Source organism: Rousettus aegyptiacus, unplaced genomic scaffold (assembly GCF_014176215.1).
Source record: "Rousettus aegyptiacus isolate mRouAeg1 unplaced genomic scaffold, mRouAeg1.p scaffold_m13_p_2, whole genome shotgun sequence".
Taxonomy (NCBI): Eukaryota; Metazoa; Chordata; class Mammalia; order Chiroptera; family Pteropodidae; genus Rousettus; species Rousettus aegyptiacus.
In genome coordinates, this window is record NW_023416295.1 from 168,532,238 (window position 1) to 168,552,521 (window position 20,284).

At 40.4% G+C, this 20,284-nt stretch overlaps 1 protein-coding gene across 22 annotated transcripts in view; it reads right to left on the minus strand.

Annotated features, from left to right (window-relative positions):
- RBFOX2 (RNA binding fox-1 homolog 2) overlaps positions 1-20,284 on the minus strand; it is a 240,716-nt gene that overhangs the window by 182,511 nt on the left and 37,921 nt on the right. Inside the window, exon 1 of one of the 22 annotated variants that reach the window (XM_016161670.2) lies at positions 330-622. The exons of the other annotated variants lie outside the window; for them this stretch is intronic. Within the exon in view, the coding sequence (XP_016017156.1) occupies positions 330-371 (42 nt within the window). The 5' untranslated portion in view covers positions 372-622. Of the gene's footprint in view, positions 1-329; positions 623-20,284 lie in introns of those variants that run through there. 22 annotated transcript variants of the gene reach the window in all.

The window sequence follows — 20,284 nt, forward strand, 5'->3', positions numbered from 1 at the left end:
TCCAAAATGTGTCACAAATACTCTCACATACAAGAGATAAAGGCACACACAAATACTACGGGGAGTATAACTATAAAAAGATATTATATTCTACATCTATATTAGCTCCTTTGTTAAATGAATACATCCTTTTTCAAAAAAGAAAACATTCTGCAAATTCAGAGTGATTTACATATTTTTAAAAAGCAGACATTAATGCAGATCAGCACAATTCCACAGAACCAACCTCTCTGCTTGAACTGGACTCCCCACACCTTACTGAAGCCACAAATTCCCCTGCACAAACTCCCACTCCACCGCCCCCCACGCACACCCAACTCCCCACCAACCTCACAGGGGTTCCTGGGCTGGTCCATGGAATCTGATGACATCACTCTCTCTTCCTTCCTGGAATTCTAAACCCTGCTGCTCTCCCCTTGCACACAGCTACCATCTCCATGGCAACCTCACCTCCTCCTGCTTCCCTATTGGCTTCATAGAGCAGGATACACAAAAAGGTTTTCCGTTTTCCCCCCACCACCGGCTCCTAAAAAAAATGATGCCTTGAACAGGAACCTGAGCTAAATTTAGCTACTTGGGATTCAGAGTCCTATGACTAAAAAAACGCAGAGAAATGTCCTCCTTCCTACATTCCGCCCTCCTCTTAATCTCACCCCAAGTGAGTGCTTCACCCCTTCCTCTCTGGCCCCCAACCCAAAAGCAAGTGGCAATATCTGCTGAGAATTAAAACAGCTGGACTGCCCCCCATAAAGGCTGGCACACACAAAAATTCTCACACCCACCTCTCCTCCCAACAAAAGAGAAAAAAAGAGAACAAAAATTAAAGTGTGCACCGGTCAAAAATCATTTCACGTGCTGCGAGCATCGGTCTTCTGCTGCTTCCTTCCATCCCAAGCCAAGAATCCAGAGCTCTATGCCTAAAGGCACAACAGTCTCTAACTTCTTAAAAGACCGGATTCTCTTGCTATGTGCTTGACATTTCTTCTACCAAAGGGGGTGGGGGAGAGAGGAAAAGGGGAGGAAGTGAGATAGAAAGACTGCATACTTCAGTGACCAAACATGCTAAGCCTGGAACCACAAATCCTGGGTCTAGTCTAGTTTTCCATCCCAGGAACTGACCTGCTATGTAAATTGGAGCAAGTTCTTACATCGTTCATCTGAAAAGCAGCTCCCACACAGGGATGGTGTAAGAATTACTGACTAAATTAATGTAAAGTAGTTTAAGTCCCTGGGCCAAAGGGACTGAATAAATAGAGAGTAAGCTGACATCATTAGTAGTGAAATTCCTGTGAATATTAACAGAAATTAATAAACCATGAAGAAAGAACATGAACTTTCTAGAAAATTATCCTTTCATAACACAGCTACACCATAAAATATGCAAAATGTCTTGAACCACAGACAATTCCTTAAATGTCTACTTCTAGTAAAACTCAGCTATACTAACCTCATACACTAGCCAGTTTTTGACTAGTACCCAATTTTGGAGCTGGCCCTGTTCTTCCTTTGCTTAGTCCTGACTCTAATTTAGAAGTTGCTACTCACTCTCCGTAAATGATGACTGAAAATGGACCAGGCCTCCAATTTCCAGTTCAGCTGCCCACTCCCATTCTAGGAGAGGAATTTCTTCTCAGAGCCATATGGAATAGCTGAACACTGAATCAACTGAGTGCCATGTCCTATATGACTTTAAAAGACAAAGCATCAATTGTAACCAAGTAGGAAAGGCTCCAAGGAGGTCAGAGCCTTGTAGTCTGAAAGGGAGTAGATTAAAATAAGACACACCCGGGAAAACTGTATTTTCAGTTTGCAGGGCAAAGACTCAGCTCCAGGGCACCAACTCCCCAGTGAAAAAAATAGACATGAAAGGAAAATGATTTCGTATAATAAGAAAGTCATTTACTCCAAACAGAATTTAAACAATTTGGAACATTTAGCAAAGTCAAAATCTCCCACTAGTTAACACACAGGCATCCAGAATAAACATCACAACTGCTGCAGAAAACAGCAAAGGATGCAGTACTTGCTAAAAAACAGCTGAAACTCACGTTCTGGAGGGAGGAAGGGGAGGGAGGAACTCAGTCTGATTAGCCCATCTCTGAGATATGTGCTTTCTTATCTTACCTCTTGAGGACGCCTAACAAGCCATTCCTTGTGTGAAACCTTTCCTGTGTTCATCACTGGTCAGATAGTTCCACCGGCTAACTGATGCGCACTCTGCTAAAAGACCTTCACACTCTTAAGAACAGTAGGTCAGTCGCTTTATTCTATAAAGGGAAGACTTAAGGACAGCTTCCAAGACTGCCCATCAAATCAATTACTGAGCTTGACTTATGTTAGTTATCATTATGAAATCTATTAACAATCGCCCGGACTGAGTAGACTGCTGCAAATAAAGCTCTATTTATCTACTCCTTTCATTCAAACGTACATTAGGTACACTTATTATGTGTGGTTTTATATGTGTAGGTTGTCATTACTTCTCAAAAATAAAACCAAAAAACCGCCAAGTTGTGTATGTTCTTACTTCACTTTGCAAATGGAGAAACAAGAGTTCCAGTGATGATAACGTGACCAAGGTTATATAACTTTTAATTTTTTTTTAAAGCCAAGATTAGAACCCAGATCTGCTTGGACTCCAAAGTCTGTGCTTTTTCTACTTGGCCTCCCATATATAGACTGTTAGGGTTAGAAAGAAATATTTAGAAGTTATTTTGTATCTGTGTTTTCTTATGCCATCAATAAAATATAGGTTGCTTGACATCGAGGTCAAAGTCATACTTTTTACGTATTACTAATAGTATTAAACCCTAAGCAGGCACTCAATACTTATTAATTTATTATTCTATTCATATTATTCTAAACTTCTGGACAAATGGCAATGATTCTACTTGGATCTTTTTAAACTAAAATGCTTCAGAAATTACATGCTGAAATGAAATGATAAAACTTCAGATAACATAGTCTGGAATTTAATTTTATAATATTTGAAATGAACAAAATTATCGCTGACATAATGCCTACACTGGCCCCCAGTCACAGTGTCATAATGCCTACACAGTCTCATCTGCTGGTTTTAATCCACAACCCCTAATGCAGTCAGGATCTATACATTAGATTTATGATTTCTAAATTCTGCAATTAGAACCAGAGCATTTCAAAGTATTTCTCCAGAGATTCCACTAAAATTAAATCAGCTGATTAGAGGACAATGCTAAAGAGGCCAAGGTCACGTGTCTGATACCAACATGAACCAGTTAGCATCAATCTCTCCTACTGCCACAATATATACCCTGCTGTAAATATACAGCCCTGGTTTTACTGAGAAATTATGCGAAGTATTGCTTCTTTCAAAAATAATTTAAAACATGTATCGTCTGATGTCAAATATTATAATTGGTTTTTATTCTTTAGAAAATAGTTACTGTCTTTCAGAAAATATGCCCATCATTCATCTTTTCAATACTTACTGAACACCTACCATGTGCCAGCTGATAGTCTTAAAAGGCTAGCACTGGAGGACAAACACAGTGATATGTGATACGGCAGAGGTACATGCGGGTACGGCGCAAGCACACAAGAGGGAATGGCTAACTCTAGAAGGTGCCACGGAGAATGAGTTCCGGTTCACTTAGGTAACTGACGCAGGTGGTGGAGGGGGGGAATAAAAAGAGAATAGAAGAGAGAATGAAAATTTCCAAGGGTATGGTCATCAGACAACATGGCAAACTTAAGAGAACATTAGGTATTTTACAAGGCCAGGCTGAGAATCGAGAGAGATGACTAGTCAAGAGAAGGTATAACATCTTTCAGATTTCCTGCCTCACCCAGGTTAGGTTTCCGTAAAACGCCTTACTGTGAGTTAGATTTCCATAGAGGAAGGGGGAAAAAATCTTAATATCATGTGGAGATTTTGTCTCTTCACAGTGTCCAGGATAAGAATAAAAATCAATAAAAAACCTCTGCACAGCAAAAGAAACCATCAATATGAAACGGCAACTATGGAATGCGTAAAAATATTTGAAAATATCTGATAATGGGTTAATATCCAAAATATATAAAGAGCTCATATAACTCAACAGCAAAACAATCTGATTATAAAATGAGCAGAGGATCTGAACAGATATTTTCCTGAAGAAGACACACAGTTGGCCAACAAGTACATGAAAAGGTCCTCAACACATCACTAATCATCAGGGAAATGAAAATCGAAACCTCAGTGAGGTGTCACCTTACAGCTGTCAGAAGGGCTATAATCAAAAAGATAAGAAAAACACGTGTTGGCAAGGATATGGAGAAAAAGGGATCCTAGTACACTAGTGTTGGAAATGTAAATTGTTGTAGCCACTATGGAAAACAGTATGCAGGTGTGTCAAAAAACTAAAAATAGAACTACCATATGATCCAGCAATTCCACTTCTGGGTATTTACCCAGAAAAAAAAAAACAAAAACACTATTTGAAAAAGTATCTGCACCCTCATACTCACTGCAGCAATATTTATACCATCTAAGATGTGGAAACAACCTAAGTGTCCATCAAGGATGAATGGATAAAGAAAATGTGGTGTGTGTGTGTGTGTGTACACATATATATATACACACACACATAATGGAATATTATTCAGCCTTTAAAAAGGAAATCCTGACATTTGCAACAATATGGATGGACCCTAAGTCAGAGAAAGACAAACACCATGAATTCACTTATATGCAGAATCGTTAAAAAAAAAAAAAAAAAAATGCATAGAGAACAGATTGGTGGGTGCCAGAAGTGGGAGGTGGAAGGAATGGATGAAGAGGGTCAAAAGTACAAACTTCCAATTATAAATAAACATGAGACAGGGATGTAATGCACAGCATGGTGACTACAGTTAAAAATACTGTACTATAAATTGGAAAGTTGCTAAAAAAGTAGATCTTAAAGGTTCTCAAGAAAAAACATCTGTTACTATGTGAGGTGGTAGATATTAACTAGACATGCTATGGTAATAACTTCACTATAAATATACAGATGTATATAAATATCTATGGAATCATTATGTAGCAGCACTGAAACTAACATAATGTTTTATGTCAATTATATCTCAATTTTTAAAAAAAGAATAAAGGTCAAAATGAGGCGCACTCTTCTGAAAATAAAGCCGTTAGAGGCTGAGAATCCTTAATTAAGAGGTTCTTCTGTTGTAGAAAATCCAAATTTGCTGCCCTGTGAGGCAGAGTCAGTTTCCTATCCTACTCAGAGAATTGGTTTAAAAAGTGATCAGTGGAGTGTATTCCTCAGTTTTCCTTTCCTATGGCTGTTTGAAAGATTAGTGATAAGAAGCGTCTTCATGCCCACACAACAACTCTAACATATAAACACATAAAGTCTACGCATGCCCACATCCTACCACCTTTGACAGGCAAAAGATTAGCACAGATAAGAGGGGGAAAGCTCACCATTAGCTGTTGCAGTCATAGGATAAAAGTAGAATCAAATTTTTAAGTAAGCTTTTTAATTGACTACGTATGCAGAAATGGGCAAAAATCCTAAGTATATAACTCAATAAATTTCCACAAAGTGACCCACCCATGTAACCAGCACCTAGGTAAGGAAGAATACTACCAGCACTCCAGAAGCCCATCTCACGCCTTTGCAAGATCACTCCTACCAGGCGGTGACACTGACTTCAACACCACAGATTCAGTCTGCCTGTTTTGAATTTTACATAAATGGAGTCACACATTATGTACTCTTTTGTGCTTCCTTTGTTCACTCTACATTTTATTTGTGAAACTGGTCCGTTTCATTTGTTGAGTATAGCAATAGTTCATTCATTGTCATTACTGTATTCAATTTTATAAACATATCAACTTATTAAAAAAACATTTCAGTAATGTTGAAAGGCATTTTGTGTTATTTCCAGCTTGGGGCTATTACTAAAAAGCTGCTACATATATTCCTGTACATGTCTTTTGGTGCATAAATGTGCACATTTCTGCTGGTTACACCCAGGAGTAGAACTGCTAGTACACTGATGTTCAGCTTTGGGAGATACTGTCAACGACTAGTTTTCCAAAGCCGTACCAGTTTACATTCCCACTAGAAGTGCATGAGGGATCCTGATGCTGAACGACCTTGCCAACACTTGGTCTGCCTTTTAATTTTAGTCATTCTGCAGTGAGTACAGTAGTATTAGACTGTGGTTGTTCGCATTAACCTGATGATTAATGATGAGGGCCACTTTTGGGGCACTTGGATATTATCTTTTGTGAAGTACCTATTTAAATCTTTTTGTTCATTTTTTTCTATGGGTTATTCAAAGACTGATTTATAGGATCTCTTCTATATATTGATTTGTAGGAGTTATTTATACATTCTGGATACCAGCCAGATACCTGTATCACAAATATTTTCTGATCCTCTGAGGTCTGCCTTTTTACTTTCTTAGTGTGTCTTTTAATGAACAGATATTCCTAATTTTAATGTAGTCAATCTATCATTTTTTTCCTTTACATAGTTAGTATTTATGTCCTGGTTCAATTAAAAACTATCATGAAGATATTCTCATGTTTTCTTCTAGAAACTTTAATAAAGTAATATCTAAAATGCATTTTTTAAAAATTCCCAGGTACATCATTTATGTGTATACAGAATGCACAGGTGCATTCTTCCACTGAATAAATAGATCGACCAACTCAAACAATCTGTGAATTGAGCAAGATCACACTAAATTCATCAAGTGCGTCTTATGTGCCCAAGACTGTTAGGTGCTACAACAGACAAAGGGGATATGTAAGAGGGATTGCTGACCTAAGTGAACAGTAACCCTACCTGATAGCATGACATTCAAATATTAGTTGAGTCTAGGGTTTAAGTAAAACTGACCAAGGATTGTGACATCAGAACTCAAAAATCACAAATAACCTTCCACTATCCTCGGCTCTCCAAATTTCTGCTTCAGTAAGGAACAGCAAGACAAAGGCACTACTTTATTACTGGTATCACTTCTTCAATACACACACCTAAAACCAAGATCATTTACCAATTTTCATAAGAGTACACCAAAGATCTTAATAAGGTAACAGCTACACATTCAGAATTATAGCCCAACTACCTAAAAGAAATAGCTAAAGCTAGAAACTACACAATATTTCCCAGAATTTAAAAATAAATAAATAAATCTCATTTTAGCTAGATAACTGGGGTGGGGGGGCCCTAAAGGAGAAAAAATATATATGTATTTACATAACACTCTCGCACACCCATACAACCTTACATTTTTTCCTAAATGTTTTCCAATTTTCTGGCCCATATTTTTCTCCTGGTCGGAAAAAAAAGAAAGAAAATAGATCTCAATGAGTTAGGGATCAAATATACACATGACCTCCTTATAAAAGATAACTTAGGGAGGGTCAATTCTGGAATGAGAAGTTGAAAGGGGTTAAAGGAAAGAATAGTTATTAAACCAACTTATATAAGCAGAGATTTTTTAAACCAAACAGTCACTGAGTTTTCTTTATTCTCCTATTTTGTAACGAGCCTCAAAATAGAATTGCGCTGCTCTTCCAAACATGTAGAAGGGAAAAGAACAAGTCTGCTAATTTTAGAGGTCAAGGTGGACCAGATGCTTCATAGTCTGGGCTTCTAGGCCTTAAGCACATTTTCTGAAAAAAAGCAAGAATCCATTAGCAGAACTTAAGGGATGACCTTAAACTAGGGTAGTTGATTACCTTGTTTACAAAAAGAAAAGCCTATAGAATTAAAACTCTTATACCAGGAAAATTTCAAAGTCAGTACTCTGATCCAAAATAACAGGCAAAGGCATGACCAGCTAAGAATTAAGCTCTTCAACAGGAACTACAAGTTCCCATGGTACTCATTCATTCATTTGACAAATTTCTATGATATATACACCTACTATGGTCCCATGGTCTAGGCATCATGTATACAGTGTGAAAAAGAGACATAGTCCCTGCCGTAATGCAAATTCTCCAATTTGACTAGAGATGTTACACACCAAGTAAATAAGCAAATATTAGTTATAAACAATAAATATTAAAGAAAATGGGGGTTAAAAGTTAAAAAAGACCTCTTTAGGAAGATGACATCTAAGTTAATGGGAAAACAATGAAAGGAATCTTCGGTGTGATCACAGCCCAAGATGCTGCTTGATTCACCCCTATCAATTCTAACTCATTTCTTCCAAGGTCTGCTATTGTCTCCACCCTCCATCTATCCCTATTCTGAATGCTGTCTCTGCGCGAGCAATTCAGCGAGGTTTCATGGCACAGCCTGCCTGAACCAGGAACTGAAGTGGTTCCTGCAATGGGTGTCCCTTGTGGTACGGCACTTACAGTATGACAGGTGCGCATCCCAAAGACAGCAGGAGCTGCTAAGATGAAATGAGGTGTCAAGATCCCCTCATACAACCTCCTTGCACAATGCCTTAAAAGATGAGGCAAGATGTCTATCTGCTCCAAAGCAGAACCTCTGTCTTCCTGCCATTTCAAAAGCAGCTTTTGTACAACTGCATGTGAATACAATTACTCCCAAAATTTTTCAATTAAAAAAAAGCAGCTTTTGAAGCCTCAAAATCTCCCTATAAACAGTAACGAAATGGTTCACCTCCTTCCTCAGTATCTTTTTATATGCCAGAGGCATGAAATCAGTATGCCTAAAAAGGGAAGAGAATGATAATAAAAATAAGTTCTAAATAATCTTTAAACAATTTTTAGTCACTACACTACATTCCCCTTAGAAAAAAATTTCTTCCCGAGAAGAATTTCAGACTTATAACTCAGAGTGTGGAAGGCCATATATCACATTTGGATCCAGAACATAATTGGTTGAACCTGTCTCTCCAACACTTACCATCTGTGTGACAGTGTACAAGTGCAGGTCCCATCTGTAAATCATGTTAAGTGAGATAATATGAGTCCGACACTTGGCAAATAGCAGCCACTCAAAAAAACAAGCAAGCAAGCAAACAACATACACTGTAGCTGCCTTCTCTTCTTCACACCTAGAGGGGGATTTTAAAAAAATAAAGGTGAGAAAGACAATCCTACTAGTAAATTGAGGATGTTATCACAAGCAGCTGATGATTAAAAATATCAAGTAACTCTGCATTAGCTTCAATGCTATACTGCCAACACTCACAAGAAGGGTGACCATGTGATCTATCTTAAGAAATCCCAATTTCAAATACTCTGACCCATTATTCCCACTAACATCAAAATATCCCAGAAATTGAAATATTTCCATTTCCAAACTATATCTTCCAGACAACCTTGTTACCTAAAAACAGCTCAGAAGTTTTCCATCAGACAACATATTTCACACTGAGCCCAGGAAAAACCATGATCATACTTACAAGAGGATAAAAGGGACACTAAAAGTAGACCTGTCAAGAAAGCAAACCAACGTTGCTGAAAACTTCTTGACTATATAGTATATTTTTACATAGTGCATTATAATAAAGTCACATTTATGCAACAACATGAATTCAAAAATGGATCAGAATGAAACTGCAAAGACCTGATGAACCCCGGGGACCAGAGAGTTTATACAATCATCAGCTAGCTCAAGAAGACATATTTGAATAGCAAGCATACCTTCGGTCTAACAGGCATGTGAACCAAAACAGAAAATCAAGTTTATACATTAAATACATCCCTAGTGGAGTCTGGAAGGCCCTTAAGAATGAGTCATAGTCCCTGCAGCTGAGCATCGCCACAAAATCCTCTTACAACCTGTGCAGAGCACCTACGGCATCATGCAGTAGTTGAGACACTGGCCAAATTCAAGCCCACATCAAAGCGCAGAAGGTCTGCTGCCTTGGCACCAGTGCTACATGGGATCTGCGTGCAAAACACCTTTCTACCTCTACTGGGTTTAAACTCACTCTCAAATTCGCCCTTTGGCACACAGCCAGAAAGGGCCAGCGAGACTCGCTTTATAACGTAAACCATCCTTGTGCAACATTCTGAACCCTTTGGAAAGGGTGCCAGGTGAAAAAATTAAAAAATAAAAAGTGGTTCTCGGTTTTGCAAGTGGGCTTCACATTCTCATGCTCCCCAAACCCAACTCTCGCAAACATCTGCCAGGTACCAAAAAAAAGGCCTTTCACATCTGCATTTAATTTGACCATTCCTCCCTCTTCCCTTTCCCTCCCCTTCTTTCCCGCCCACTCTTCCTTCTCCCCCTGCCCCTCCTCCCTGCTCCGGCCCCCACAAGGAATAGGGAAGGGAAATAGATAGATAGATAGATAGATAGATAGATAGATAGATAGATAGATAGATATTCACATTTACATTTATTTTTTAATGTTCCCTAGAAACAAACAGAGAGATAAGAGAGGAAAGGAGAGGAACGGGGAGGTGAAGCGGGCAGGAGGAAAGGGCAATCAGAGAACAGGCCAACTGAGAAGAAGCGCAGTGGCTGCTCCTGCGCACCAGTGGGAAGGGCTGTTTCTGATTAGGTGAGCACAATCGCAGAGCTGCACAGGAAGTGCTCAGGGGGCCCTCTCGGTCAGCCGTCCCAAACACACTGAAAACCTTTGTACTGCAGCCGGCCCATCTGGAATCAGTTAGGACCAGGCTCCTAGCCTTTCCTTTAAAAGGGGAGGGGAGGGGGGGGAGGAGCCTCTCTAAAAGCACTAGGTGGAGCTTTCCCCGCCTGCAACCTTCTCATCCCTTCCCCCAAATCACCCTTCAGAACACATTATTCCATCTCATGTTCTGAGGTCACCACAAACAGAAGAGTCACATAAGAACATGAAGCGTTCAGAGAGCTAGCATCCTCCCCAGCCCCCAGGAACCCCTAAAAAATTACAGTATTCATGCAATAAAATCCTTTTTACATAATTTGGGGATGTTTTAAATTTTACTTTTAGAAATTCAAAGTGGCCTACTTTGTTCTTCAAGCATTTAAAGAAAGCATATCGTTTATGAAACTTTTTTCATTTTGTTCTGTCTTCTGGCCCAGGGGGTGGGGACCCCTGTTCTAAATCACATAAAAAGTAGAAAAAGATATTTCGGGAAAGTTCTCTGGCATTCAAAAGAAAAAATCTTTGTCCGCTCACATTCCTCGGTTAAATTGCCAATATTCTTTCCACAGGAAATCAATTTCTACTGATGCTTTCTATAAAAAACAGGACTTCTCTGGTAGTGTGGTAAATGCCGAAAACTAAGACTCAGGAAACCTAGAGAACAGTCTTGTTGGCCATTAATTAGCCTTGTGGCTTGGAAAAAACTATGTCATCTTTCTGGGTCTGTTTTTTCACAGGTAAAATGTGGGATGAGGCGACTCCTCTAAGATTATTTCCAGCACCACGACCTCAACTTCCACACACCCAACGAAACCTAAGAGTACATATTTAACTAGCCTCCAGCTTCACCTAGGAGTCACCACTTTAAGGCAATTTTTCATTGCCCCCAAAGACCATACAGAAAGGAGTTAGGTACATGGTGGGGGAGAATGAGCAGAGCCTGCCAGCTACCACCACTCTCCTGTCTTCAAATTGCTTAGTGATATCATCACCATAGTAGGGGGCAAGACATTTAAGGACAAGCACCAGGCTAGACATCTGGGCCCAGCAACTTGACCAGAGAAGTAGAGCACAAAGACTCAGAAAATTAAATTCGCAAATAAACTACTGAGATATAACTGTCCTTCGTGCTTGGTTTAAAAGCTTTTTATTTATTTAATTGAGCTCAGCAAACATTTGTTGACTCTACTAAGAAGGCTAGATTCTCTGGGGAATACAAAAAAAAGAATCAGAACCTGCCCTATCTTCAGGCAGTTTATAACGTACGGGAGAGACAGAGATCTTCAAACATAATTTCAGTCCAAGACTTGGTAACACTGAGGTAATTATAAAGTATTGTGAGAGTCCCCTGACTGCCGTGGCCTCCCGGAGCATTCCTCCGGGGCCTACACCTTTTTAGAGCTTTCTCTTATCTTCTTCCTTTTGTTAAACTGTTAGGGTTCTAATAATTCTGAAAATAATGTTTCACCATGAATGTAAAGGCTGGCATTATAAACTCTCTAAACTAATAACAGGGTTCAATAAATGTTAAATAAGCAGTTTATGTCCACAGAGGGAGACATACGCACACCATCCCCCAACCCACAGTCGCCAACTGTGCAGGAACACTGAACTGAAAACTGTCTCAACAGTTATGTCTACGGCAATCACCTACAGCAATGGAAACCCATCCCTGACCCCAGGCTGCATTCTAGGGATTCAGAACCAGTCTGGCAAGTAGAAGGTTTGCGATGAGAAATGGATTAGAACTGTCCTTAGTGTGTGTGCAGCCCTGTTCTCAGCCACAACCGGACCGGCAGGAACTACCAGAGATCACAAGGAAGGTTTGGGGCAAACCACGAACACCTGCCAGGACCTCGGGTCTGTGGTCGATGTTTCCCTCCCAAGTAAAATGGTCAAACAGGCCCAGTTCTCAGAGAGCCTGTTTTGCTTTTCACATTTAGTAGTAGAGACAAAAATGGTCCTATAAAACTAAGACCTCTTTCCTTAATCTACTATATCCTAGGTAACATGAGGGCTGAGTGGACTCCTTTTCCTGGGCCACTGCCAGGGGTATCCCATTCTGGGTAAGCTCCCTAAAAACATCTTCCCTTCAGGGAGGAGTTAAACTCGCCACCTTCCTAAACTGGCAAGACTTCAAATGCACTCAGAGACAAGTAAGACTCTATGACATGGGGTTCCAGAATCTGCAAGGTCACACTTCCAGCTGAACTGTAGGAGGTGCACCCGAGGGGTCTGGCCCCCTCCCTAAATACGAACACATTTCAGACTGGGGACGCTCAACTTGGCAGCTCGGCTGACTCCCAAACCAGCTCTGAACAAAACTGGCCTGGTCAGGAGTCTTCGTGGCAAACAGCAGGAGCAAGGGCCAACCAAAACTGCCCGCCCTGCCAAAGAATCGCTGCCTTTCCTTAAAGGGAAAACACATCAAGGTAAATGTTCATGTGTGTGGAGTTGTGAGAAGAAAAAAAGTGTTTTTAGACTTTCGGAATTCCATTCGGTTAACTTTATTTCCATAAATTCTTTTTCCTGTATTTGTTCTCCTCCATAACACCAGCATTGCGCAGTCTAATACAAAGCAGGTTAGGACGCTCCAGCAGGGGTCCCCAACCCCGGGGACCAGTACCAGTCGTGGCCTGTTATGAACCAGGCCACACAGCAGGAGGTGAGTGGCGAGCAGGTGAGCGGAGCTGCATCTGTATCTGCGGCCACTCCCCAGCGCCAGCATCACCGCCCAGCTCTACCTCAGATCATCAGGCATTCGATTCTTGTAGGAGCACCCATCACCAGTGTCAAAAGGGTTGGGGACCACTACTGCAGAAAGGCCACCACAATCCAGACACTACACGTGACAAAGAAGGCAGGGTATGCCCCTCGAACTAGGAGAGAACTAGGATTCACCCTTACTGTTACCACTTGAGGGTACTTTGGAGACTTCTCCCAAGAGTCTTCCCTAGCTCCTCACCCTTCCCTCCCACTGCCTTGTCCCCTTTCTCGGACCCTGTCTCCCCTGTCATTCAGAACTCAGGGACCACTGCACACTGGCGTGTGGCTCCACAGCAGAGGCAGCACAGTACAGTGCAGGGCTTCTCAACCCTTTCCTTTTTAAATTTCCAGTCCATCTCTGAGTGATATTTCTGTAAAATGCAATAAAATGAATTACTGGAAAAAATGAAATTTTAAAAAAGACATATAAATACAAACTTTTTATTATTAGATTCAACATTCATAAAATTATCAAATCACTGTAAAAGTGTCTAAGTGCTCATAATCAATGTCTGCACCTATCTTGTAGTGACTCGGTAATAGTTAGCAGACCAATATCAGTCTACAAGTGGCACTATGATTAGCACCAGGATATTGAAAAGAGAACAAGCTTTGACACCATGCAGTCCTATGGACAAATCCCATCTAGTTCAATCACTTACTAGTTATGTGACTTTGGCCATGTCATTTAATTTTTCTAAATCTCAATTTCTGCATTTATAAAACAGGAATATACTATCACCAAATACTTTGCAGGGTTATGGAAGGATTAGGGAAACATAATGGCAAGGAGCCCAGCGCAGTGCCCAAATTAGACTAGGAATCCAATAAAATAATGACTATTATCAGGTTTTTCTAGCTTTTTCCTTTCATCATTCTCTTTTAATCCAAAGGCCATTCCAAATCCAGTAAATCCTAACTTTGGGAGTCAGTATTTTCAAAGCTAATGATAATTAGCAAAGCCAGATCTACGCTGTTTTCTTTAGTATCCTTTCTCATTTGGTGTCAGGAAGAATCAAACATTCCTCATGTGCCAAAAATGCTTTGCCATTTGATTTCTAGTGTTTTCTGTTTAACCCAAAAGATACCCAATTTGATTTACAGTCAAGCTCTTACCAGCTCAATCACCAATTCTGCTGTCACTCCGGGTTTGTTGTTATATTTTACTATTGAGTAGATACAAGAAGAGTATTTACAATTTATGTAAAGAATATAAAGAATAATAAAAACGTATCACCCAGGTTAGAATTCCCTACTCCCCTTCCCCCTCCCCTAGTCCCCCTCTCCCCGCCTCATATGCTGCTGAGTCCTTTCTTCATAACTGTTCTTAAAGATCTTAATTTAAGCCCCAGCTCTGCCGATTCGTGACCCATTTAATCTTCTTTAAGTCCCCTCTCTAAGCCTCTCTCTTACATACCAAATGAAGCTCCCTGTTTGATATCGTCCAGGTTCAACATTTTCAACACATTCCGCGTTACATCCCTCCGCTCCTCTCACGCGCCTCGCCTTTCTATTTCAGACAATTCAAGCGACCATTCTCCCACCCCTGAACTTGCGATACTAAATTCTACCACCAAAGACTGGCCACCATCACGCCTCTCATCTTCCCCTCAGTTCTTCCTTCGCTTTCTCAGCAAGGACCCTTCGGTCACTGGGCAGAGGCAATTCCACTGGATTGTCCAAGATCTACACCTCCCCTCAAGTCTAGATTCACACTCTTACAAATGTCTCTTGGGTTTTCAAAGCATAAGGCTATATGGAAAGCTCCAATGAAGCTAATCCGACATTTTTATATACTTAAGAAGCTATGTTTAAAATTTAAAATAAAAGAATGAGTGAAAATGTCTGCAAACACGTAACAGATAATGAACCAGTAACAAGAATATATAAAAGAACCCTCAAAACTCATTAAGAAAATGAACAATCCAATTTTAAAAAAGAGGAAAAGATTTAATGGACACATCATCAAAGAGATATGGATGGCAAATATGCAAATAAAAAGCTACTCAACACCATTAGGGAAATACCAACTAAAACCACAGAGAAGCTACTAAATACCTACTGGAATGACTCAGACTTTAAAAAGAAAAAAAATTGACAATACCAGATAGTGAAAGGATACAGAGCAACTCAAACTCTCTCCTACATTCACTGCTGATGGGAATGCAAAATGGTAAGCCACTTTGGAAAAGTTTGGCAGCTTCTCATAAAGTTAAATATATGCCTAAGATACGACCCAGCAATACTGCCCCAGGGTATTTATCCAAGAGAAATGAAGACATCTGACCACACAAACCTATATACAAATACTTACTGCAGCTTTATTTGTAATTCTCAAAAGCTGGAAACGACCCAGCATCTATCAACTGGTAAATGGAAGAATAAATTGTGGACATAGGCATAAAGAATTACTCAACAATTAAGAAAAAAATTATTAATACATAAAGTAGCATGGATGACTCTCTAAAGAACATAAAGTAAAAGAAGCCTGACTCAAAAAGTGACACAGTAAATGATGCCATTTATATGACATTTTAGAAAGGCAAAACCATAGAAACAGAAATTAGATCAGTGATTGCCAGCAGCTGAGGACTGGCAGAGGCTAGACTAGAACTAGAAAGAGACCCAAGGGAACTTTTTGTGGTAATGAAAGTATTCTATATCTTCATTATGGTAGTTGCTACATGACTGTATTACCATTTGTCAAAATTGATAGAAATGTATACCTTAAAAGAATATTACTGCGTGTAAAGTATACCTTTATAAACAAACAAAAAATATATAACCTCTTCAAAAAATAATAACAGCCCCCTTCCACCAAAGAGGTCAGCACAACAGCTAAGGATACAGGGTAGGAAACTGAGGAATAATAAGGAGACACAGGCCAGCAGGCCCAGAGGCCAAGCACACAGAGCGGCTGGGGAAGTTGAGAGACAATGAGGAAGATTGGGGAACTGTGGAGAGGTTGGGGAGCCCTATGGAAGAATGGGCCAGAGGGCCCACTGACTGATTTCAGGCCATGAGGAGTGGGATACAGAGGCAGACGAGACAGTCATGTGGTTGGGAAAATGATTACACTGAGCAAATAAGTAAAATGAAATAAGTGAACATACTGAGGATAAGAGGAGCCCAGTTTCTGCCTCTCTGAGAATATATTTACAAAAGTGGAAAGAGATTGGCTGGATTTAAGATGGAGTCATCGGCATGAACTCTGTTTTAAAATATAAAACTCACTGTTTTCTAATATAAAATACATAACATGTATAAACACACATGCACACATCACGTGTATATTTGTACACACAAATATACAACATACATATGTACACATACTGAAATACAGAAACAGTTAGACTCACATGTAGGGTGTGTGTGTGTTTTATATACATATTTACATATTTTTCTAGCTCTGTCTCCTCAGAGAGCCTAGAGTCAAAGACACCCCAGTAGCAATGTGCATACCTAGCACCCAGATTTTGGTTCCTAATTACTACCCCCCATTTAAAAGGACAAAAGCTCTTTGAAAATGGCTGATTCCAGGGCTACAGCAGAAAAAGAACGAGATAAGCTTAGAAAATCTTCTTGTACCAAAAGTCAAGAAACGTCCCATGAATGATAGGGACAGGTCGACGGTACCAGAAGCTAGCATAAAGGAGGTGCCACTAGCCAAAGTGAAGACAGCCTGAGAATCGGAATAATATAGAAATGGATTACAACCCACTGAATACAATCCATGAGTTCATACTGACAGAAATAAACAAATGAGATGGGAAAACTCTTCCTTGGAGTAGAATGGCAACTAACCAATGCAGGCAGACTGACAGAAATACAGAATCCCCATCTGGCAACTGTTACAGAAGGGGCTGGTTCAGGAAGGAGCTGTCCATGGATGTCAGGTACAGCTCAAGTGAGGAACGAGCTAGTGGTATCATTTCAGAGATCTTTCCACAAGAAAATAATCAATTATAAAAGGAAACATGATAAGTTTAATGTGGACAAACCTGACAAACACTAAATAAAGCAGGTGATAACAGTATCACTAATAGTGGAGTAGGCAGACATCATTTGTCTTCTGGCCTAATACTGAGAAGAGCACAGCATCATCTCTGTGATACTCCTGTCAAAAGTGACATGACAGTCTATGGCCATGCTACCCTGAACAAGCCCAATACCGTCTGATCTCGGAAGCTAAGCAGCATCGGGCCTGGTTAGTACTTGGATGAAAGACCATCTAGGAAGACCAGGTGCTGTAGGCGTAAAAAATAAAAAAATAAAAAAATAAATTTAAAAAGGGACTGTAAGCTGACAAGGTCCTTGTAATCTGTAAGGTCAACCAAGGGTTGCCTTGCCTTAAAAAAAAAAAAAAAAAAAAGTAACACGACAGTTGTCATGCAGGAACAAGCAGACCCAGACCTCCACACTTCAAAAATGTCAAGGACATGAAAGAAAGGCAAAGACAGAGTAACTGCTCCAGACTGAAGGAGCCTGAGGAGACATGCGACTAAAATGCAACGCATATACCTAGAGAGGATCCTGGACAGAAAAAGGAAAGAGAGACACTACGAGGACAACTGGAGACATGTTAATGGGGTCTGCGGATGGGTGGTGATGCTGTACCAACAGACTTCCTGATTTGGAGAGCTATATACTGGTCCTGCCCGGGGGAGTACAGGCCGGGGTGTTTTTGTTCTCAAAAAGTTCAGAAAAGGAATAATGATAAAGGGTATGTATGCAAGGAAGGAGGGAGGGAGGGAGAGAGGGAGGGAGGGAGAGAGGGAGAGAGGGAAAGAAAGAGAAAGAGAGGGGGGGTGGGAAGGGGAGGGAGAAGGAGGGAGGGAGGAAAGAAGGGGGGAGGGAGAGAGCGCTGCACGCAGGGAGGAAATGCAATAAACTATTGATAACAAGAATTTGAGTGAAGCTGAATATAGGATTTTTTAGGGGCTTTTTTTTTTTTAGTTGTTCTGGCAACTTTTCTCTAATTGTGAAATTACTTCAAAATGAATTAAGGGGGTGGGGGAAGTAATGGCTATCTATTGCCAGGAATTGTCCAGGGCACATCTTCTATCCTCACAAGGAAAGCTGATCCTGCAGCTCAGACGTTAAAACCCTCCAGCTAAAGGCCTCCCGGCTGCCCAGTGCTGAACCCATCCACCTGAGTGTGTCCTACTCCAGTCGTCAATCTTCTACCACACTGTGCTGCCTCATTCCACAGGTAACCACTGTTTACTGAGGGACATGCCGACATCTGTACTGATCACTGCGAATGTAAAAGGAATCGGAACATCTCTGCCCTCAAGGAATATAGTCTAACAGAGACGGGACTTATAAAGTAGTAAAAGGTTGTAAGGCAGTAATGGTTTGCCTTTACCTTCACAGGGAAGATTGGCCCTCACTCTGCAACAAATTCGGCATGACCCGTTAGAGGGTGGAAAATCACTTCTGAGATGTATAGGACAGTAGACCAATGGCCACAGTAGAATGCTCAGGTCATGTAAATGATAGCCCCTGTGTGATCCATCACACCACACACACACACACACACCAAGGTTTGAACAGTCCTAAAGAAAAAAAGAGGAGGGGGTAATGCACAAGTATACTTGAGGCCTCTCAAACTGAGGTTACCCCAGAGGTATTCTATGTTTTGTTCAAAGGGGTCCTTTTCTAAAAAGCAGTAGTTGCAGTAGGATTAAAATTGTTTGACCCAGTTACTAAACTAGATTCCTACCACAAGTCATACCCTTTTTTTCCAGTGGTTTTCTACTCAGAACAAAGAATCAAGTCCCGTAGGAAAGTGCAAAAGTCTGAATCTCTAGCAAAGCGCCAAGAATCAGGTCTACTAGTCTCCCTGCTTCAATGACTCTGAAAACCAAACTTACCCCGAGAGGAAGTGGGTTTTACCATCAATTATGTGCAAATTATGCGGTTTTCTTCTGGTTATAAATCAAGTGGGGGACGGAAGGGGTGTTGTGCCTCTAGATATTGTCTATCCTAAGTTTTGCAAGGAGTTTGGGCTCGGCCCCCACGGCCCCCACATCGGCCCCCACATCGTTAGGTGAAAGGAAGGAAGGCCCAGGCTACACAATGGTAACACAACAGTACACAGGGCAGTCACTGCCCTCAGAAAACTGATAGTTTTGCAGGGGAGGCAGACGAATAAAACTAGTGCTGTGGAAAAACTAGTAAGGATACCTTCTGAACTGGAGTGGGACCAGGGTCAGGAAAGGCATCCTTGAAAAGGGCGCACCATTTAGCTGAGACCTAAGGAACAAGAAAGCACAAACCTATGGAGGGATCACTTCGTAAATTATATGTCTAACCACTATGCCGTACACCTGAAATTAATAGAAAATGGTACTGAATGTCAACACTAACCGAAAAATAAAAACTTTCTTTAAAAAAACATGAACCTGAAATTGCCAGGTTTGTGTGTTTGTATGTCTTTTATTTGGTGGAGAATTTTCTGAGTGGGCAGATTATGTACAAAAGCAAAGAGGGGAAAGAAATGGTTAAGTGATTCTATCTTGCTGGGACATATATACTAAGAAAGAAGCCTGTAACAGGCTTTCAGTATTGGAAAATAAACATTCGATCATCACGATTCCATGGTAGTTATTAGCTTCAGTTCACTAATGAGAAAACTGATGCTTGAGAAACATTAAGGCAAACTGGACAAGGTCACAACAAATAAATGGCAGATCAGCTGTAAAACACATCCTCTTCTTTCCCACCCCCTCAAAGTTTACCCAGAATGTGACTGGTTCCTTGGATTCCCAGACAAATCACCTTTTCTGTAGATATTCAATCCTTGGTATTTAACACTTTTAAAATCCAGTCACCAAAGTTAATTTTAGCTCCATTTATGGGTCAATCCCTCAGTAAAACTTAGTGTACTAATTTTTATGTTTTTACCAATGTGGATTTCAATACCAAAAAAAAACATGTTTTCACTTAAGCTGCAGAGGCTCCAAAAGCTTAAAGCAGCAGT